This window comes from Dreissena polymorpha, chromosome 2 (assembly GCF_020536995.1).
Source record: "Dreissena polymorpha isolate Duluth1 chromosome 2, UMN_Dpol_1.0, whole genome shotgun sequence".
In the NCBI taxonomy this organism is placed as follows: domain Eukaryota; kingdom Metazoa; phylum Mollusca; class Bivalvia; order Myida; family Dreissenidae; genus Dreissena; species Dreissena polymorpha.
Window position 1 is genome coordinate 76212196 of NC_068356.1, and position 21269 is coordinate 76233464.

General features: G+C 35.3%; 1 protein-coding gene across 6 annotated transcripts in view; it reads right to left on the reverse strand.

Annotated features, from left to right (window-relative positions):
• Positions 1–21269, reverse strand: part of LOC127867686 (atrial natriuretic peptide receptor 1-like) — a 740759-nt gene that overhangs the window by 233893 nt on the left and 485597 nt on the right. For all 6 annotated transcript variants that reach the window (XR_008043618.1, XM_052409008.1, XM_052409007.1 and 3 more), the window contains 2 exons: positions 11109–11220; positions 9833–10028 (listed from right to left, as the gene is read on the reverse strand). Coding sequence is in view for 5 of the 6 variants with exons in the window: in XM_052409008.1 (XP_052264968.1) it covers positions 9833–10028; positions 11109–11220 (308 nt within the window). In the remaining variant the exon portion in view is untranslated. The remainder of the gene's footprint in view (positions 1–9832; positions 10029–11108; positions 11221–21269) is intronic.

Genomic DNA, 21269 nt, shown 5'->3' on the forward strand with positions numbered 1-21269 from the left:
TACATGGTGATCCCAGTATACACCCCGTAACTTCATTATAGGGGTGTGATCATCTGCTCATAATGAAGACAACAATCGTGATGTTATAGAAAGTGTAAGTTAAAAAGGGGCATAACTTGTGTTATGTTTTATTTAGTACAATGGAATTCGATTATGAACAACACTCGTGACGGAAATATAATAAAAAGCATATTATACAGTTATTCTTATTTTAAGTTGTAAAGGACAGTAAACTAGGGGTAAATATACCAATCAATATCCCCGCCAGCCACCTGGCATGTGATAGTTATTCATGCCAACATGTGAAACTTATGATTCATAAACAGAGTTGTTACTTTGTGAGCTAATTTCCATAATCATTCGCCATAAACATTTATTTGAAAAAAAAAAACTGTTTTGCATAACTGTAATCAATTATATTGGCAAAACATGCAGAGTAAACGGACGAATGTGTTACCTGATGGCCGTTATATGACTTTTATACTGTTCTTTGCACTAAAAAATCACAACATTAAGCACATATATAATCACGTGTACAAAGAATACACAGTTATCATTGTAAACAGCATATTGGCGGTGTACATCAGAAAGAATAATCTATATGGTTTAAAATCTTTACTTCATTCCGAACGGCAATTTAATCAAGCGCTACATACGTCTCAAACAAACGTACCGACACACATTAAGAGCAATCATGTTCTCTCTATAACTTTGTTAAGCTCGCGTTTCTTTAAGAGCTATTAATAGGAGACCTCTAGAGACATTCTTATTCGCGCACATTTCTGATTGTTCGTTAATGACGTGCTCCCCAAGGACAGGCGGAGATATAAGCGATTGTCAAGTCGGCACTAAAACCTGATGTTGAAAGAAAATTGTTTTCCTCGAATAGCTTCTTTGCACTAGATGCATAATAAAACATGCTCGAAATATACACCAAAAACAAATTGCAATAATTAAGGCCACAGGAAAGTTCAAATGAAAAAACCCTCATACTCTATACTTTGTCCCTTTTCTCGATAACTTAGTTAAGGTCGCGTTTAATTCGAGATCCAATTCATTAGTTCACTAAACAAATTCCTAATCGCGCCGATGTCTGATTTCTCATTAATTAGGTTTCCCTGAAGAACGAAGGGCAATCGAATTGATTGTAAAGCAATCACACGTTTATACAAAGAGAATGGTTTCTCGTGTCTAATTATATGCCCGTTGGTCACGTAGCATAGAGAAATGAAATCCCGCGGTAAGATGTAACCGCTTCACATACTAAGTATATGGATTTAAAAAACAACACGAGCGCCGTTAAATAATACTTATATTTTCAAAGTCGACTAGGAATCATATTTTTGTTTATTTGACGCAATTACTTTTTCGTCAGAGCAAACTTGTCTTCTATGGGTTTTATCCGCATATGGTGAAAAACATATTAATCCCATCTTCACCGCGAGATTGACGGTATAACACCCATGGAATAGACTAACCTCTATCCCACCTTGTTGAATAAACTTGTAAGATTAGTATTTGAATAGTTGAACGCCCCCTCTGGAAAAAATGAGCTTAACGCATCTGCATAAAGTGTTTGTTATTTTTCTTGTTTAGTAAAAATGCGATGGGATAAATTAGAATACTAGGATTAGTTTTGAATAGAGAGAAGTTTATGTTGCTCGGCTCAAACTCCCGGCGTTCTAAGCCTCGCAACATAAACTTCTCTCTCTATTCAATGCTAACCTAGTATTCGCTATATAACTTATCCCAAAGATGGATATACATCTAAAGTAAAGAAGTAAAATTACAGCTGCCCCTGCAGAAGTGAAATTTCACTTCGGCACGATGATCTCCATTTACACAAAGTGACCAAATGACCATTAAATTGGCACAGTACAAAGAACTAAATATGAACGAAGACACGCACACAGGCAAACACAAAGGATTTATATATTACATATACGTAACAACCAATACAAATCCAGAAACAATATCATGAGTGAAATTCTTGTTTTTATTCACAATGTTACGACATACCACAAACTGTAAACATAAAATTATTTAAACGTGAAAAGTTGTTATATGCAACAAGTTGTTATATGCAGTTGCCCAAAGAGACTACTTAATGTGTTTATTTTTTTTAGTTCAAATATATCTTATACAAAGGGCCCATAGAATCTAGATGAATAACGTGGGACAACCCAATACAATTTAGACAAATATTTCTGTCTTAAAAATCTGTCAGAAAAATTGGTATGTGTTCGAGTCAGTTTAAAAACGCAATATATTCGTTATATTGATCAGCAAGAACCGATGGTAAAGGTATTTATCCAGTCTTTGATTGTGAGATTGATTTCTGCATTTCTGCTTTAGTCTAAAATAACAAGCATAACATTTTTCCATTAGTAGAAAACCCAGTACCAACAACCAAAATGGCGGGAGTATATTCTCAACCGAAACACCAACAAACTTTGCCTCTTTTATCGATAACTGAATTAAGGCCGCGTTTAATTCGACATCCATTCATTAGATTTCCCTAGATGTATTCTTAATCGCCTGGATGTTTGATTGCTCGTTAATTGCGTTGTCGTCAAGAAGGGAATGCGATGGAATTGATTGTGTACTTGACGCTAGGACCTGTTGGTGGAAGCATCTTTTTCGTTAATGGTTTCTTTGAACGAGGACTTGAGCCGTGCATACTTTAGACTACGCGATTTTCATTCTATGAATAGTTTAAGCACTGTATAGAAGTCCGTTCATTAGATATCTCTATGTTGTATTTCAACTCTCAACATGATCTGATTTATAATTAATGATGTTTCCGCCATGAAATCGATTGTCAATGCCATAATTTGAACTCTTGGTGGAACATTTTGTTTCGCGTGTGTTATTGTTTTCGTTCTAAGACGTGTATTTCCTTTTCAACGCCTTATAGAAAACGTCAACAACTTTGTTAACCCGTTTATGCCTAGTGGACTCTTCCATCCTTCTAAATTGGATCAATTTATTTCCAAAATTAGGGATGTCTAGTATATTTATTTCTATATTTAAAATATTTCTTACATGAATTCCTTTAAGCAAACAGCGCAGACCCTAATGAGACGCCGCATCATGCGGCGTCTCGTCTGGGTCTACGCTGTTTGCCAAGGCCTTTTTCTAGACCCAAGGCATACATGGGTTAACCCGGACCGTTGTCAATTGCATATTTGGGATTTCCTTTTTTTTTACCGATATGAACGTTTTACTTTAATGTGATAACACTTTTTCTTTCAAAGAAACTGGAGGCATATGTGACGAATGTTCTCTGATTTGGCATAATTACATGCGTTGGTGCCATAAACTATCAAGCGGACATCAGAATTGCATACCCAGTCATTACGAAGAGAAGACAAACCAAAGCGGTCGACATATAACTAATTGAACGGTGTGATTTGTATAATTTTTAATTTTGATAAAGTGCTAATTGAACACCTTGTGTAGGACACTGAACAAAATTTTAACCCATTTATGCCTAGTGGACTCTCCCATCCTTCTCAATTGGATCAAATTATTTCCAAAATAAGGGACGTCTAGTATATATTTATTTCTATATTTAGAATATTCCTCACAGAAATTCCTTTAAGCAAACAGCACAGACCCTGATGAGACGCCGCATCATGCGGCGTCTCATCTGGGTCTACGATGTTTGCCAAGGCCTTTTTTCTAGACGCTAGGCATAATTGGGTAAATCAACATATTATTTTCGATAATTTTAAAGCATAATTAAGTTCTTTGGGATAGCATACGCAATGGTTTAACAGGGCTTGTTTTATAATTAGACGTTGTCATAACATAGCGATATGAACGATCTATACGTAAGCTGTTACCAACTAACCTTAATTTCTATAGAATACAACAACGAAAACAAATACATCTGTTAGTGATTTGCACATAAATGCAGTTTTGTTTACACAAAAACACAATATTATGTAAGTTAAAAGGGTTATATGTTGCAGAGTCAGACAGTTATAACAATGAATGGAAACGATGTTCTCGGCATTGCTATGTTATCAATGCGTCTGTACCAATATAGCGATAACAAAATGTCAATGTTTGTATCACCAATATAACTCATTCAAGTGCCGAACCTCATCTACTTGAATCGTTTTATATATACTATGGTAGAAAGGAATGGAATACTCCTGTCTGATAATTCATGAGTTATTAAGGGTTTTTATTCAAGTCAGTTTTATGACTCCATATACAGGTCATATCCTTTTAAGCATGGCCTAAACAGTAAAAGGAATGCAATCACTCATTGCCCGGTTTATTTCTACGATTTCTGCCTAGATATTGCTTCCGACATCAAACATCAACAACAAAAATAAAAATTCAACAACAAACAGCAAAATACATTTGAACCTGAGAAACCTCTTGGCATGCGTATTTGTTTCATGTATGCGAGTGATATACGTGTCAACACATATTTGTTCAAAAACAACACCAACATATTTCAGTGAATACAATGATTTGATACATATAATGGTCGGAATTAAAAGGAAAATAAGACAAACTCTGATAGAGCGTAAGCTTTTCTTGCGTAATTGAAGTCATATGCAAAGAATGCCTAAGTTACGTTTTACACTGGTTTGACACAGTCGAGGTTGATAAAATGACGACGTTAAACGATGTTTATTAGCACCATTTATGTAATAATGTGCGACGATAACCGAATAAATCTTCTCAAATACCATTAAAATGACAAGACAATATTTCGTGTTGCTATCACATGACGTTTATAGTCGTGGGACGTAAGATTCAAATTTGCAACTGAGTGGAATGAAAGAGTACCGGCTGTTATATCGGTCCAGTAAATAACTTTTATGCCATGGTTACAATTTGAACGCTGAAAACCGGTTGAAACCCAAATGCTTTGCGTTGATTAGTCGATGACTGTGTAAGATTCTTTTTCTAAATCGTAAATGACCACAATTAATTATTGCATGATAATGCATTATCAGCAAGGAAGTATGTGTAAGTATCATTAAAAGAGATCCCCCGCATAATAAACAGCATTAATCCATTTATGCCTAGTGGACTCTCCCATCCTTCTAAATTAGATCAATTTATTTCCAAAAGAAGGGATGTCTAGTATATTTATTTCTAAATTTAGATTATTTTTTACAGAAATTCCTTAAAGCAAACAGCGCAGACTCTGATGAGACGCCGCATCATGCGGCGTCTCATCTGGGTCTACGCTGTTTGCCAATGCCTTTTTTTCTAGACGCTAGGCATAAATGGGTTAAAGAAATAGCGAATGAAAACGAACATTTCCCAACTGCTAATGTTTCTGGTGTGTTACTATTCCGATATTGAAACACAACAAAGGCAATCGCTCTCAAATTAGTGAGTCATTTTTAAATCGCAAAATACGCATATTCAAACTCATAAGTATAAAGTTGAAAAAAGCAATTATAAACATTAAATAACATATAAGGTCATTTGCTGACCAAAACATAAAAAGAAAGATTGCACAGATTTACGACGTGCAACATATAATGCATGCTTTGCTAACATCTGAAAGCAACAAGTACCGTAAATTCGCCAAAAATCGAAGAACAACGTGATGAAAGAAACATTTGTTGAACATTACCCTGAGGCCAGAGTATATACAAACAGGACACACAAAATAGGACACCATCTATCTTGTTACAGTTTGATCCATCAACATATTTCATAATTCCCTGCCCTGAAATCTGCCGTAATGAAAGAGGCGCTGAGGTCATGTTTTGTAGTTGACACGATACAATTAATTAATGCTCCCCACGGCGGTATTTACTGTCAGGAAACATTCAAGGAAATGGTATTGTCAATTACAGATAAGGCCTTGTGGCAAAAATTGTCCAGGAGCATCAGCCGAGAATGGCGGACAAAATTGCAGCTGCCCTTGTTGCAAAAATGTTCGATTGTTTCACTGCACTTTTTTCTTTGGTATTGTACATATTGTACTTATTGCTATTTACGGTCAGCAATTGCTTCAAAATGCTGGCAATACATGCAGCAACACAATTATCTTATTCATGTGTTAATTACGACTACGTGTAAGTATATAAATTGTTCATTACGTGTATGGATAGTTTTTATTTTGTTCCTTAAATCATAATTGTGAAAATATTCCAGTCTTGTCTATGATAACTTGCAATAATACATCTAAGTTTTCTAATAAGAGAAAAAAGGCCCTTGGACGCTCACCTAAAACCCAAAGTAATGTTCTGAGCAGACTTTGTTCACGTAAGAATTTTCGAACGTAGCTAAAATATCATAACAATAAATGTACAAATTAAGTTTCAAACTGATTCTTAAATCATGCTAGTGGATTGAGTGATCATACTATTTGCATATAGACAAATTGGGAAAACTACCCCGAAGGTTGTAGTCATGTTTTTCAACGGATCGGAAAAAATCTTACTCTGAACAGATATCATTAGAGGAAATTTCTACTTGTGTTCACACAATGGAATTTGATTTGACCTGGTGACCTAGTGTCTGACCCAATCTGACAAAGTTTTGGACTTGGCGAGATATCGTTAAGCAAATATTCTGGCCACGTTAAATGAAGATTGGACAATATACGTGGCTTTTAAAATGTTCACAGGTTAAATGTTGGCGACGCACGACACAACGTGCACGCCTGACTATAAAAATTATATGATTAATAATTACCAAATTCGCACATTGTACTAGTTTAAATGCGTTTGTCATTTCAGTTGATTATATGTCTAAAATACATTATTTCTGTAAAGTCAATGTACTTATTAAAGTATTTGTGGACACAGTCTTTTAGCAAGTGATATCTGCCTATGAGGTTTTCCCGTAAATGCTGTTAGACGTGTTTAATAAAAGGCTAAGATTTATGAGGCTGTTTCAGAGTTGTTTAAAATGTAAACATTCGTTAATTTAATGGAAAACTTCCGAATATCTAAAAAACGTCTTATGTCATACTTATATACAGCCAAATCAATAATGTAATTGTATCCATCTAAGATGACAACTGCAAAAATGGCTACATAAACTGAATCAACGGCAATATGTGAGTTGAATAATGTTCCGATAACAATTAAACACACATCGTTTCAATATGATACAAAATGTCAAACACCAGTTGAAGAGCTCACCGAATAAACAAATGCAATCTATGAAAACAAGCTATTGTAAACATGGGCCAACAGCTTCAATTAGGGGTTATTTTCTTGTGGTATGTCAGCAGTTTCTGCCGATTAAAAGGATCTTTTCACGTTTGGGTAAATTGACAAAATTGAAAAACGTTGTTTCAGATTGGAAAATTTTCGTTTTAGTTATGCTATTTGTGAGGAAACAGTAATACTGAACATTTACCTTGTTCTAATATAGCCATTATATGCATCTTTTGACGATTTAAAAACCTGAAAATTATAAAGCGTTGCAACGCGAAACGATTGAATAATTTGGAGAGTTCTGTTGTTGTCGTTTAATATTGTGACACTATGAAGATTGCTTATATAAAGTATAAAATACGTCTTCTATATATACGTGGCAGGATGGCCGAGCGGTGTAATTGATTTTTACTCCAGGACTCCGGGGGTCACTGGTTCGAGCCCTGCTGCGGGCTACCTTTTTTTCCATTTTTAAATTTTATTCTTGATTTTTTACTGGAGATTTTTAGATCCAGTGTTTACATTTATCAATATAAAGCATATTACTAACAAACTTCAAAACATGCCAAAATCTGTGAAAAGGCCCCTTTAATATATAATTTCGGCTTATTTATGAAAGCATAAAATAAAAACTTAAGAAATATTTAATTAAAATGTCATTTCAACCCGGATATTAGTTGTATCATATTAGTTTTATCTAATCCATATTTCCTGCCTATGTTCTTAAAGCGAGTAAATACGACAGAACCAGAAAATCAACCACATAAGACTTGTATGCATTTCAGATTATTTTTTTGTAAAGTCGCAACTAATTCATGACAAATAGGCTTGTATTAGTTGGAAATCCAAATAAATATATGCAGATTGTTAAAACGACACAATATTTTAACCTTCAATTAATACGATTAAACGTATATCTTTTTTACAAATCGCGTATACATCAATTTAGGTTTTAAATAAACTCAAAATAATTATGTTGTATGTGCTATGATAACAAACATTTTGTTTTCTATTATGTCATTTTTCTCTATACATATGCGTGCCTCTGAAATCCATTTAATTATTCATTGAAGTGCGAAAGGAAACGATTCCAAAGCATGGAATCTTAGAAAACCCAAGGGAAATTAAAATGTCAATCTTTCAATGACAAGATGCTTACAATAACTGTGGCAGAATAATACTTTTGAATATTACTTCCAATACGGTCATCACATATTTGGGCGTAAAATGCAGGTACCATAAGCAACACGTTCATATAATAGAAACGCTTGAAAACTGATTCGTAATTAAAAATACAGTCCCATCTTATGCTTTTCACATTGAAACCTTTCTCCAGCTAAGATTAAAAGATTAAATACATCGATAATAAAATGTAAATCAATTGTTTTGATATGCACTCCTGTACCACAACATATACCGTATTAGACTGGATTTAACTTCGATTGATTACATGAATAGGAATTTTTCTTACAAATTAAGATGAACAATTATCCACATTATTTGAATGCTTAATTTATATACGAAGACATTGTATATAATTTGCGAAACAAGTTTTATTTATAATTGTTATCCGCAAGATGCTGATGCAAAAACAATTATGTGCAGCATTGTCGTTCATGTGCACCTGAATGCCAACATGATTGATTGTGGTCCAGTATTGGTCGACATACTAACATTACATGTTACATGTTTGTTAAAGTGATAATAATAAACTTCTTCAAGGCAGTCACTGGCAAGTTTTCGGTTGAAATTTACAGCATTTAAAGCATAACGCTCGTGGCCGTTTAATAGTTAGAATCAGTGCCATGTATATCAGGAAAGTCTTTGAGAACAATCTAAGACGGGTGTTCGAACTCAGGATCTCCTCATCGCTAGTACCTAAATAAACATGGAATGGCCAGGCAAAGAAATGAAGATTTGTATTGTATTAATGAATAACAAAGCGGGTCTGATTACTACAGAATGTTAAACAAAATCACTTGTTTTACCCATTAAGAACACGTCCTATCAAGCTTCTTGCTTTGGTCGAAAACAAGAGCGGAAGGCAATTAAAAATGATATTATGGGCATCTAACAGTTTATAGGTGTCTTTCGCAACCGTTGTTTATTTTTGGTGTGTTCACTTCATATACACCTATATTTGTTAATACAGCATCAACATACTAAAACAATATCCCGGAAAGAGAAAAATAATGCATTTGAATATCAACCGTACTTTCGTTTGACAACTGGTCATGCATATACGATGTGAACCTAAATTTAGTTTAAGTGCAGATTTGTTCATACGACACAAAGACACAATTTGGTTTTAAGGATCATTTCGCCTTACGGGACTGGGTGGGTCACGTAAGATATCGAATGTAAAATATATTTTTATAAACAACTGGTAGCAAGATGAGTTACAGATAATTGGTCAATAACCACATTTAAACCAACTCTTTTGACCTGTTAATTATTTTCAGCTCAATTCAACAGTAAAAAATGCCCATAATATCGCTTTAATTATACACAAACTGTTACAACAACGCACACCCGAAGAAGGTGGAAGAATTTGCAGTGACTTAAATGTTCGTAAATACAATAATTACAAGGGACATACAATCAAATTAGCTAATAATTGGAAGGTGGGGGTAGGGGGTTTAAACCCTAAATAAGGGTTAAACCTGAAGTTCGCTTACCTCCTCCTCGCCGTAAGTGAAATTCTCGTATTTTTCCTTGGCTCTTCTCTTGACTTCCATCGAGAAGTTTTTATACTCAGGACTGGTCGGCTTTCTCAAGGTCACGGTCATCAAAGCCTCGTAAGCCTTTTTAGCTTTCTCGTTTCGCTCCGGCGTATCGCCCTCTCGATACCAAGGTTTCGTGCTCTCATTCTTGCTGCGATAAATAGAGTTCCAAGGATTATGTATACACGACTAATATAGATTGTGGATGCAAAAATGTGTACGGATCGTATTTGACAAATTTAGTTTAGACGTTATGGACGTATTTTCTTAAGCTTCTGTACATGTATAGACTGTCGGTACAATGTTTAACGATATATAAACACAACCTAAGACACTTTTCGAAGGATTTATGTATGTGCTAACGATTTAAAAAATGTTGCTGTTTTACAAGAAAAATAACGATAAAGTCATTTCGTTGCTAACTGTATGACCCTGCGTTTGTACAATTCAATTTCTAAAAAGCAAAAGTTCTAAAAGAACTGGTACTTTCCAGGGGACTTGTCAACATCATGGCTGGTCTAAACATCATACGGTTTCATCTTGTAATACGTAATGAAAGACTTTAGTGGCTTTCCAATTATAATTCTTGAAAGATAAAGTTAGAGGTAGACCAAATTTTACATCGGTTCAATTTGTGTTTTGTATAGTTATAGTGTAGAAAATATGTGTTTATCTTATCACACGTTTGTTAACTTATAAAGGAAGCAATACAATATTATGATGAAAATAAGTTTTAAAGCATGCATCAATTAGCACAATCATAATATATAGATATTAGAGACAGTTGTATATAGTAGAACTATAAAAACGGACTTCACCAACTGTTTCTAGTGTATATTCAGGAGGGGTATCTGAATAAGGTTTCCTATTGTTTATTTTTTTTCTGCTGAGGTGGTCGATGTTGAAGAAGACATATTCTCTTTATCTGACTAATATCTCCCATTGTTGAACTAACCGGCTGAAGAGGTCGATGCTTAAAAAGACCTTATCGGTATAAGGTCTCCCGACGTTGAACTTACCTGCTGAAAATGTCGATGGTGAAGAAGACATATTCGCCGTTCCTTGACTAAGGTATCCGTTGTCAACTTACTGGTTTAAGAGGTCAATCCTTAAGAAGACATATTTGGCGTTATCTGATTAAGGTCTCCAATAGTAAGACGTACCTGCTGAAGATTCATCGCTTTGGAAGACATGTTGATATATTATGATGGTATACCATTATTAAACATACCTGCTGAAGAGGTCGATACTGAAGAAGACATATTCGCCGTTATCAAACTTCATCTCGTGCGCCTTGATCATAATCTCTCGTACTGAATCAGCGGAGGCGCATAGTACCACGACTGCAAATAGAAAGCACGTATGTTTAGTATATGCTGTTAAACCATTTATGCCTAGTGGACTCTACCATCCTTCTAAATTGGATCAATTTATTTTCAAAATTAGGGGTGTCTAGTCTATTTATTTCTATATTTAGAATATTTCTTACAGAAATTCCTTTAAGCAAACAGCGCAGACCCTGATGAGACGCCGCACCATGCGGCGTTTCATCTGGGTCTACGCTGTTTGCCAAGGCCTTTTTTTCTAGACGCTAGGCATACATGGGTTAATTGTCCAAAAACAAAAACAAAAACGCCGAGTTTTGATGCAAGCGTATATAAACGCAGTGGATAGTTATAATATTGATATTACATGAACGTCGGCTTTAAGAATACACTATAAAGCATTTTATTTTCATGAAAGAATCAAGCCTTTAAATAGGAAATAATTCAAGCTTGTTAAGGAGAAAAGCATCACGACTTCACTTCCCGTATACTAAATCGTATGCAGACAGTGCTGAACATGCATCGGTGCTCATTCAAATAGTATTTCATAGTAAGCATAATAATATATAAATAAATAAATATAAAATCCGACCCTTTAAATAGCAGGTGGATCAGTTGGTAGTTCATTTGCGTTATTTTTTAAATATACTTTTTCCCCCAAAATATGTAGTTTTCCCAAACTTACATTGTTTGAGGATGGTTCGACCAGCTAGTTCGAATAACCTTTGCTAATAGGACACACTGGTAATGATATGTACTTATTGACAAGAGTTCTGCTATGGAAGATAATGTCATTACTGTCAACGAGACGAATACAGAAGACGAATATAGGAGCTGCAATTCCATAAGAGATTTATACAATTATGAGGACATATCCCGATATCAGTATTTGGAAACACGATATAGAAAACACCCATATAAATACCATAGAACATAATTATATTTATAAGCAACACAACGAAAAGAAATGCACTGTGGGTAATAACATTAATTGCTTTGATGGCGATACAAGAATACAAACAGGCATGTAAAAAACACTATTTTATGATTGTATGAACAATTCGTATTTTATACACAATGGAAGAAACAAAGTCTATACATTTTATAAATCATCTTTATATGTATTTAATAACGTTCCCAAATATTACCAAATCTTATAAATAACAATGCACTATTTGTCAAGGGTTTCGGATGGCAGGGACCGCATACACTCTACAACCCACATAGGAAAATAGTTCATTATATTTTTCAAGCAGCTATTGAGTTTTTACAGAAATATGTTTAAATAATCCTTAATGATCTAAATTAACATGTTTTTTTACTGGACCAATCAATTTAAATCTTTGCATCAACATAGTGAACTTAACTTGTTCTGTTGTCAATAATTTCGCAAAATACATATAAACATAGCATTTTAAATATGAGGTTTCCCGTTTCAGAAATAAAATGTTTGCACATGCGAATCAAATTCTATTGGGAGTTGTTACAATATGGGGAAACTGGATTGCGTTGTATACACATACACTTCTTGATTCAAATGAATTCCATGTCTAGATATATTTTACAAAATGTACTTAACGAAAGTTTAAGACTGCCCCAAGATGGTTGTGTTGCTTTGCTTTGATAAATGGAGACAAAAAAATTACTGGAAATAACCAACAATTATGAAAAGTATCCGCATAATGATACATACTCGCAGGAATTGAAGAGTCAGAAGGAATCGGTAGCATGGGAAATAAAATAACCAACCAAAGTATGTAAGCACGTTTTTATTCGATGCATCATGAAAGGTGTAACATCCCACATAAGAATTTTTTTCCACTATAATTTTAGTCCGTGTATAATGAGTACCAAGTGACTTCTAACGACGGATTTACGGAAAAATTGGTGATTTATTCCACCAGAGGAGTTGTGTATGCAGAAGGAAAAAACAAACAAACACTACTTGCATTAGTTTAGTTTAAACCTATTTATTTAAGCTCGATTGTAGCTTATATAAACGCTCTCGAGTCCGTTTTCTGGGCTTAGAACCAGTACTTAGTGTCTTTGGGGGAGATCTAAAGAACGCTCCCACAGTGGGGATCGAACCCGTGACCTCCCGGTCGCTAGGCGGACACCATATCCATTACACCACGGCGACCTACTTGCATTGCCACCTTGCCTTTTTATAAAACGACCAATACGCGGAAAACGTTTAAATGGTTATTGGGAACCAGTAGTAATTATACGCTGGAATACATTTATGATGGGATGTGTCTTGGATCAAAGGGAAATAAGTCATAAATACTTATAAGCTTCGAATGTACTATTCATAACAGAATACAGGTCAAGATCATATGCGAGTGCATTAATCATCTTCTTCAGTTATGTGTCACCTAAACATGAGTATATACACACCAAACATCTTTATATTGTGTAACATACAAGGGGAAAAGCAACATCTACCATGTATTTGCACTTGCACTAAACAGTAACAGTTGGTTGACATAATTTGAAGTCCCAGGAGTGCGTTTTACTAACATAGCGTATATTTACGAAACCTGAATAAGTCTGCACGTTAAAATAATGCTCGATTGGGAAAATAGCAAATAATCCCACACAACGTTTACAAACACGTATGCACGATTATTACGAATCCCATTGTGGCCGAGAGTTTAAAACAACACAATGACGAAATATTTGTTGTGACAGCCACACGGCCTGTGTGTCAAAGAACAATTCTGTTAAATCTCTCAAAAGCCCCGTGGAGTAGGTGACGATGTTTACAACAATCAAATACCATCGAAAGGTCAAAGATTTGAAGAGACGTGTGAAGCCAAACAAACTGCACCAGTATCGGTTTTAAAAGTTGAAAGATCTACGATGAGTCGATATCAATATCAACATTTTATTCAGTCTTAGAACAATATATGACTATGAACGCGGCGTGGTTCACAAAATACTTAAATTTTCTAATACTGGCGCAGTAATCAAAGGTTGTTTGATCCATTGAAATTCAAACGATCAAGTTTACGTCTTTACTGACAAGTTTATTCGTATTAGATGTGGAACCAATACGTGTTAATGTTTCCGAATACATTACAAAGGATTCAGATGAATTTCCCACCCGCGTACAAGTCGTTCAAACATTATTTGAGTCGCGTTTTGCATAATGCATGTGCGTAAAGTGTCGTCTCAGATCAGTGACGACACTTTCCGCTTTTACTAGATTTTCGGTAAAAAGGGTCTTCCTTTAAACGAAACATACCATTAACGCGGAAAGTGTCGTCCCTGATAGCCTGTGCGGACTGCACAGGCTAATCTGGGACGACACTTTACGCACATGCATTATGCCCGGTTACCTCAGAACACGACTCATTTTAATTATAATACAGATTGCTTTAACGTTTCAATATAATTTCATTGACTTTTATATCCTTCTTCTGATTGTTCAGTCTAGTCATGCATTCCTCGACTTTGTAACAAATATTTCTTTCTTGAAACAAATACCACACATACGTTAGTTATTTGCTTTAAAATTTTGAAAGGCAGTTGGTAAAAAATATATACCTTTTAGATGCAGTTACTGATATTGTGAACACAGAAATTCGATGTTCAATTTTCTTTGACTAGACGTGCGCATACTTACTGTTTGAAACGCATGTTTTTTTTTATCGAACCAGCTTTAATGATATTGAAAACAAGAAGGTAAGTTCAATGGTTTTTTTCATAACGATTTACTATGGCGTGTCTACTTTCTGTAAGCCCCACTTCCATAATGCTTCAACATTAAACTACCTTGTACATCGTTTCAATTGGACGTATAAAAAACGTTAACACACAAAAAACTAATTGAAATCTGTCAAAAATAACTCTTTTTAATTATTTATAGAAAATTGTCTATACACGCTCTAGCTTGTGGTGCATTTGGAGTTATTTGAATATGTTTATTACGTTTGAACCAAGCTACAATACAGTATATATTCAATTCGCGTCAATCACTATATACCAAACACATATTTTAATGTAGAACATACAAACGAAATAGTTGTCACTAAAAAAACGTCATTTCCTTTCCAAACTGGAGCCATTGTATTGTGCATGGCACAACTTTCGAAGGGCATCGGCTAAAAATATAAATAATTTTTTTATAGAAAATTTTTGTATAAATGCATATCACGTGTTTATCGCAAGTTTGACCACACATGTGGGGTCGCCATCGGTCTGTCAACTCGAGTGACATGAAGTGATATTGGTAGCCCATTTACTTCCTCGTCAGTGCGTCAGAACAGGTTGTATGAAGAACATGGAAATATGGACTCAAATGCAGTGCAATAATTGTTTGTCATATGCAATTTGCTCTGACGATAACTGTCAAATGCAGTGCAATAATTGTATGTCATATGCAATTTGCTCTGACGATAACTTACACGTGTATGCATTGAGGAGTTAATCAGTACATATGTTGGTTAACTATATCCATTGAATAATGCGAAATTCATGTGAATGAATTAGCGTTTCCAAATGATAAAGGTCTGAAAACAATTAGAGTAATTATGCATACCATTATGAGTTTTCAACGTAATACTGTACTGTACGTGTTAAAACTCAACTTTAAGAAAACGTATACTGAGCTTGTCAGAGGCGTGACTAAGAACCATAGACTCCGAATAAATACTATCTCTTTATATGTACCAAGTTGTGATAATTATGTTATCGAACTTGTTAGTAAAATAGGTTCATTATGTAACAATATTCCAGGATGGAAAATAACAACTTTTACATGTCCAAGTTCGCAACTATATATCATAAGAGAAAAAGCATACACGGAATTATTAACGTTTAGTTGCGTTGAAGTTACTCTATTCCGTCTATGGTCAGAAGGAAAGACATCTGTGATAATTGCAGTTTACTCCCATCTACGTCAATGCGTGGGGTATAATCATACACTAGTTGTTATGGAGATGTATATAGTGTTAGCGAAGTTTATGTGTACCTCCTCTTTTAAACACAAAACGTATAAGAACCTTCCTTGTGAAAGGTTTGTATTATACCTGCTTGAATGGTTGATATTTAAAACATATATGTGAAGCAAAGAGGTCACAATCTGTACAACAACAAACGACACAATGAAAATGTGTCGGTTTAACCCATTTATACCTAGTGGACTCTCCCATCCTTCAAAATTGGATTAATTTATTTCCAAAATTAGGGATGTCTAGTATATGTATTTCTATATTTAGAATATTTCTTACAGAAATTTCTTTAAGCAAATAGCGAAGACCCTGATGAGATGCCGCATCATGCGGCGTCTCATCTGGGTCTTCGCTGTTTGCCAAGGCCTTTTTTCTAGACGCTAGACATAAATGGGTTAATTGACAATGTGAGTTACATATCCAGGAGAGGTTTCATTTTTCTCAAGAAAGTCTGACACTCCAGTGGCGGCGCATTTGCGAATAATTTGTGATATTGTCAATGCCCGTTAGGTATAATTTTATCAATAGCAACATACAATAAACAATTTGTCGTCTTCGATATCATACATTTTTGCCCGCAATGTGGTAATGCCAATTTTACTTAAGGCGACCTTTCGCCATGACAATGCCATCAACACAAGTTCGTCTTTGCGGCAATACTTTCTAGATTCATAAATTTACAAATGTAGATGCAGAATCGACGTAAACACGTTAATTTTGCGTGGAACCTATTTCATAAGCTCATATACCACGTAGTGTTATGAAGTTTTTCACAATCGTTGCAATGCAAAAGAAAGATTGTAAACGCATAAATGCTGGTATAACATTTCCGTTTGATAAGTAGAACTTGTTTTTGTGTTAGGGTTGCTATTCATTGATGTAGATTTTAATATCAGCACGCATCACGATAGTTTCAATCATTTTCTCTCATTTAATTGACTCTGATACCTGCAAAGCGATCATTAATTTCCTTCCTGAAATCATTAAAAACCTGTTCCAAGATGTTATTTTCCCTTTCTTATGGTCTAACTAGTTAATTTTATCCTGTCACATGCCTTTAAATCAGCCCGAAAACCAGGTAACCTAATATCCCAAAAGATATAAGGCTAGATGACCACGTGATCTCGAATATCCGTCAGTTGCTCTCCGCGCATGCGCATGCCTGTACTATTTCCTTTTAATAAAATATACTTTATTTCAATTTAAAATATACAAAATAAATGATAAGTACTGTTTGTTTTAACATTATTGTTTTAACAGCATAATTTAGTCTGTGTGTATTGAATTAATAACAATTGACTCGATTTATGTGTTGTTTAACAAGATGAAAGCTAGCCTAAGCGTTTTGCATAACGTGACGTCACAATGTTTTTGTTTGAGTGTTTTTTTTTCCATTTTAAATATTTAAACACAAAATAATCGAAAACTAGATATTTTAGAAACATTTCAACGAATGTTGTAAATGTGACAGGATAAATAGAATTATAGGTTGGTGACGTGGATGGAGAATGGTTATCTGGCTCGTCGGAGGATCTTATCGGGTGAGCCGATAACTTCTTCCGACTTGCCAGATAACCATTCTCCATCCACGTCACCAACCTATTATTCTCTATATTCAAGAGCTTCACTTAGTAAAATGGGGTTTTATAATCATGTGGTTATAGTAAGTGTACTTTCTGACATGTTAAGGATATGTATTAATGTCACCGGCGCTAAAAGAAGAAAACGAATAAATGGCATTTTGTCTAATAAATGATTCTGCACGGAAAAAGTTATATGTCAAATTGTATTAGTGGTTGCAATTAGTTACATGTTATCGTTTTAAATTTATACATTGCAATAATTGTATTGTATAATGTCAACTAACCATCTAGTTAGATTCATCACTGCTATCAAAATAACCATGTTGTGCTTTTGTTATACCGTGATTTTACATGCAATAGATTCGTACCTAAATAATAACCTATTTACAGGAACAAACATTTAAATATGATAGTTAGTAAAGAAAGCATTATTTGAATGCTACAATGCTCGGCTCGATATCACACATTTGTCCTCGAAATATATTCTTGTTAGGGAGCAAGATTCAAAGAGAAAACGAACATGCACCTTAAAGGGACTGTCAACCACGAATAACAAAAAGTTCTAAAATACCGTATTTGTTTACAATTGCTAGTTTATATTGATAAAAATATCACGACTGGTATATTGCATTACATGAAAAAGGTTCATATTTTCAGTATACAATGTATTCGGTGATACATTTTCGCGATGTGAAATCGAAAGTACATCGCGAAAATAGGTGATATACCGATTTACACACTATAAATAACGCAAGTAGATTGATCATTTTTTAGATATAAAATATATACAATTCACTACGCATGCACAATTTGCATTTCTGGGTTTACCACGTGTCGATGATGATCAATCTACTGGCGTTATTTATAGTTAACTGGTAGTAACCTGGTAGACATACCCAGTTAAATTTATTAGTAAATATACTGAAAATATGAAAACTTTACAGTTTTTTTCAACTAATGTAATATACCAGTCGTGATATTTTAATCAATATAAACTTATTATTGTAAAAAATACGGTATTTTACAACTTTTCTTTTCTACGTCGTCGTGGTTGACAGTCCCTTTAAAGCGAGATTATACGATTTTGTATATGTGTTATATTGTAATATTTTGATAAAATATGTTACAATAACACAATATAGGCAAGAAAAAATATACAGTGAAGACGAAATTCATAAAATGCAGCAAAGACAAATTAGCGCCCCGAGCCGATTGTGACGAAGATATTTCGTACATATTTTCCTACAATAACCGAAGCATTCGTCTTTTTAGTAAGTGTTCGTGTGCCGAATGAAGAGATATCGTTGCAGGAATTTAAAATGAACCGTTACACAAAATTTAGATTCACATCGTACATACATGATTTACATGCTGGCGAATTCGACTGTACAGCCTTGTCGGACCGTATTTGGTACAAAAACGAATATGGTACAAGTTTGTACCATATTCGGCCGAATATGGTACAACTGTCTAATTGTACCATATACGTATCTGCAGTTTTGGGGTAAAATGCCTGACCGAATATGGTACAAACTTGTACCATATTCGGATGAAAAATGTACCACATTCGTTCCGAATATGATACACACTCATCATCGTAATCATCATCATCATCATCATCGTTATCTCATCATCATCATCATCATCATCATCATCGTTATCTCATCATCATCATCATCATCATCATCATCATCATCACATCAATTATCAACACCCCAATGATCATCATCGTTGTTATCTTTACCAACACCACCATCATCATCACCATCAAAACCAACATCATCATATCCATTATCATGATCGTAATGGTGATCACAAAAGTTTATTTTGTGATGATAATGACAGCGATGTTTTCGGTCGATAATGAGGATGTTGTGATGATGATGACGACGATGAGAATATCATCATCATCATCGGCCAATAAACATCGCCATCATCATCATCACAAATATTTTGTTATCATCATCATCATTATCATCATCGTCGGCCGATAAACATCGCCGTCATCATCATCTAAAAACTTATCATCATCATTATAACCATCATCATCGTCCGATAAACATCGCTGTCATCATCATCCCAAAACGTTTGTTATCATCATCATCATCATCATTATCATCATCATCATCATCATCATCACCACAATCATCAAACCCCAATCATCATAACCACTGTCATCATCATTACCACCACCATCATCATCACAATTTTTTTACCATCATCATCATCACAAATGTTTTGTCATCATCATCATCACATATTCATTTTACATTTTGTATTTTATAATTTGTTTCATTCAAGAGATTCAACAAACTTGTACTTTTTTCATTTATTGGTATACTGACAGGATTTTTCAAAGTAATATTGAAGAACATAGAACAGCATTTAAATTTTAATAAAACTGTAGCATTTTGACAAGACATAATATACATATATACATTCATTTTAGTAGCAGCCAAAATATCCCAAATGTGCTTCGTAAAAAGTTACCAGTAAATGAGCAAATGACAACAAATTTCCGGTAGAAGAACATAATCATCAATCACAAAAATAACATAACAGGTTTCCAAACACCGATATACATGTATATTTCACCTGTAATGTCTGTACATGACATCTATGATATCATACCAACCGATTCCACTAACACGCAAACGCAGCCATGCGTTTGCCCATTTTGGCCACTTGATGATTTCTTTTATTGCCGAAATAAGACCGCTGTTTCTGCCCGCTCTTGTTAATAGGAAACGAACGCTAACAGGATTTCTGTTACTAGTATCTAGTCCAATATCCGGCCGAATGTAAATTCTAGGTGTTTGCAAACTCATTGACCTTATTAAATCTCTAAAGGGTTTGCCGACCTTCGCCAACACAAACTGGATTGACGGGTTTGATTGTATGCAGAACTTAAAAATTTCAACTTGAATGTGAAGTGGTAACATCAGAAATGGAAAAGTCGTTCGCTTCTGTGCCCTCCTATTGTTTATCATATCTTGAAGCTCTTTCAGGGCTGAACACACAGAGACGTCACCGTTGTCGCCAGAGTCACCGTTGTCGCCGGAGTCACCGTTGTCGCCAGACGCAGCGTTGTCGCCGGAGTCACCGTTGTCGCCGGAGTCACCGTTGTCGCTGGAGTCACCGTTGTCGCCGGAGTCACCGTTGTCGCAAGAGTCACCGTTGTCGCCTGACGCAGCGTTGTCGCCAGATGCAGTGTTGTCGCCAGACGCAGCGTTGTCGCCGGAGTCACCGTTGTCGCCAGACGCAGCGTTGTCGCCGGAGTCACCGTTGTCGCCGGAGTCACCGTTGTCGCTGGAGTCACCGTTGTCGCCGGAGTCACCGTTGTCGCAAGAGTCACCGTTGTCGCCAGACGCAGCGTTGTCGCCAGATGCAGTGTTGTCGCCAGACGCAGCGGTGTCGCCGGAGTCACCGTTGTCGCCAGAGTCACCGTTGTCGCCAGACGCAGCGTTGTCGCCTGACGCAGCGTTGTCGCCAGACGCAGCGCTGTCGCCAGAGTCACCGTTGTCATACG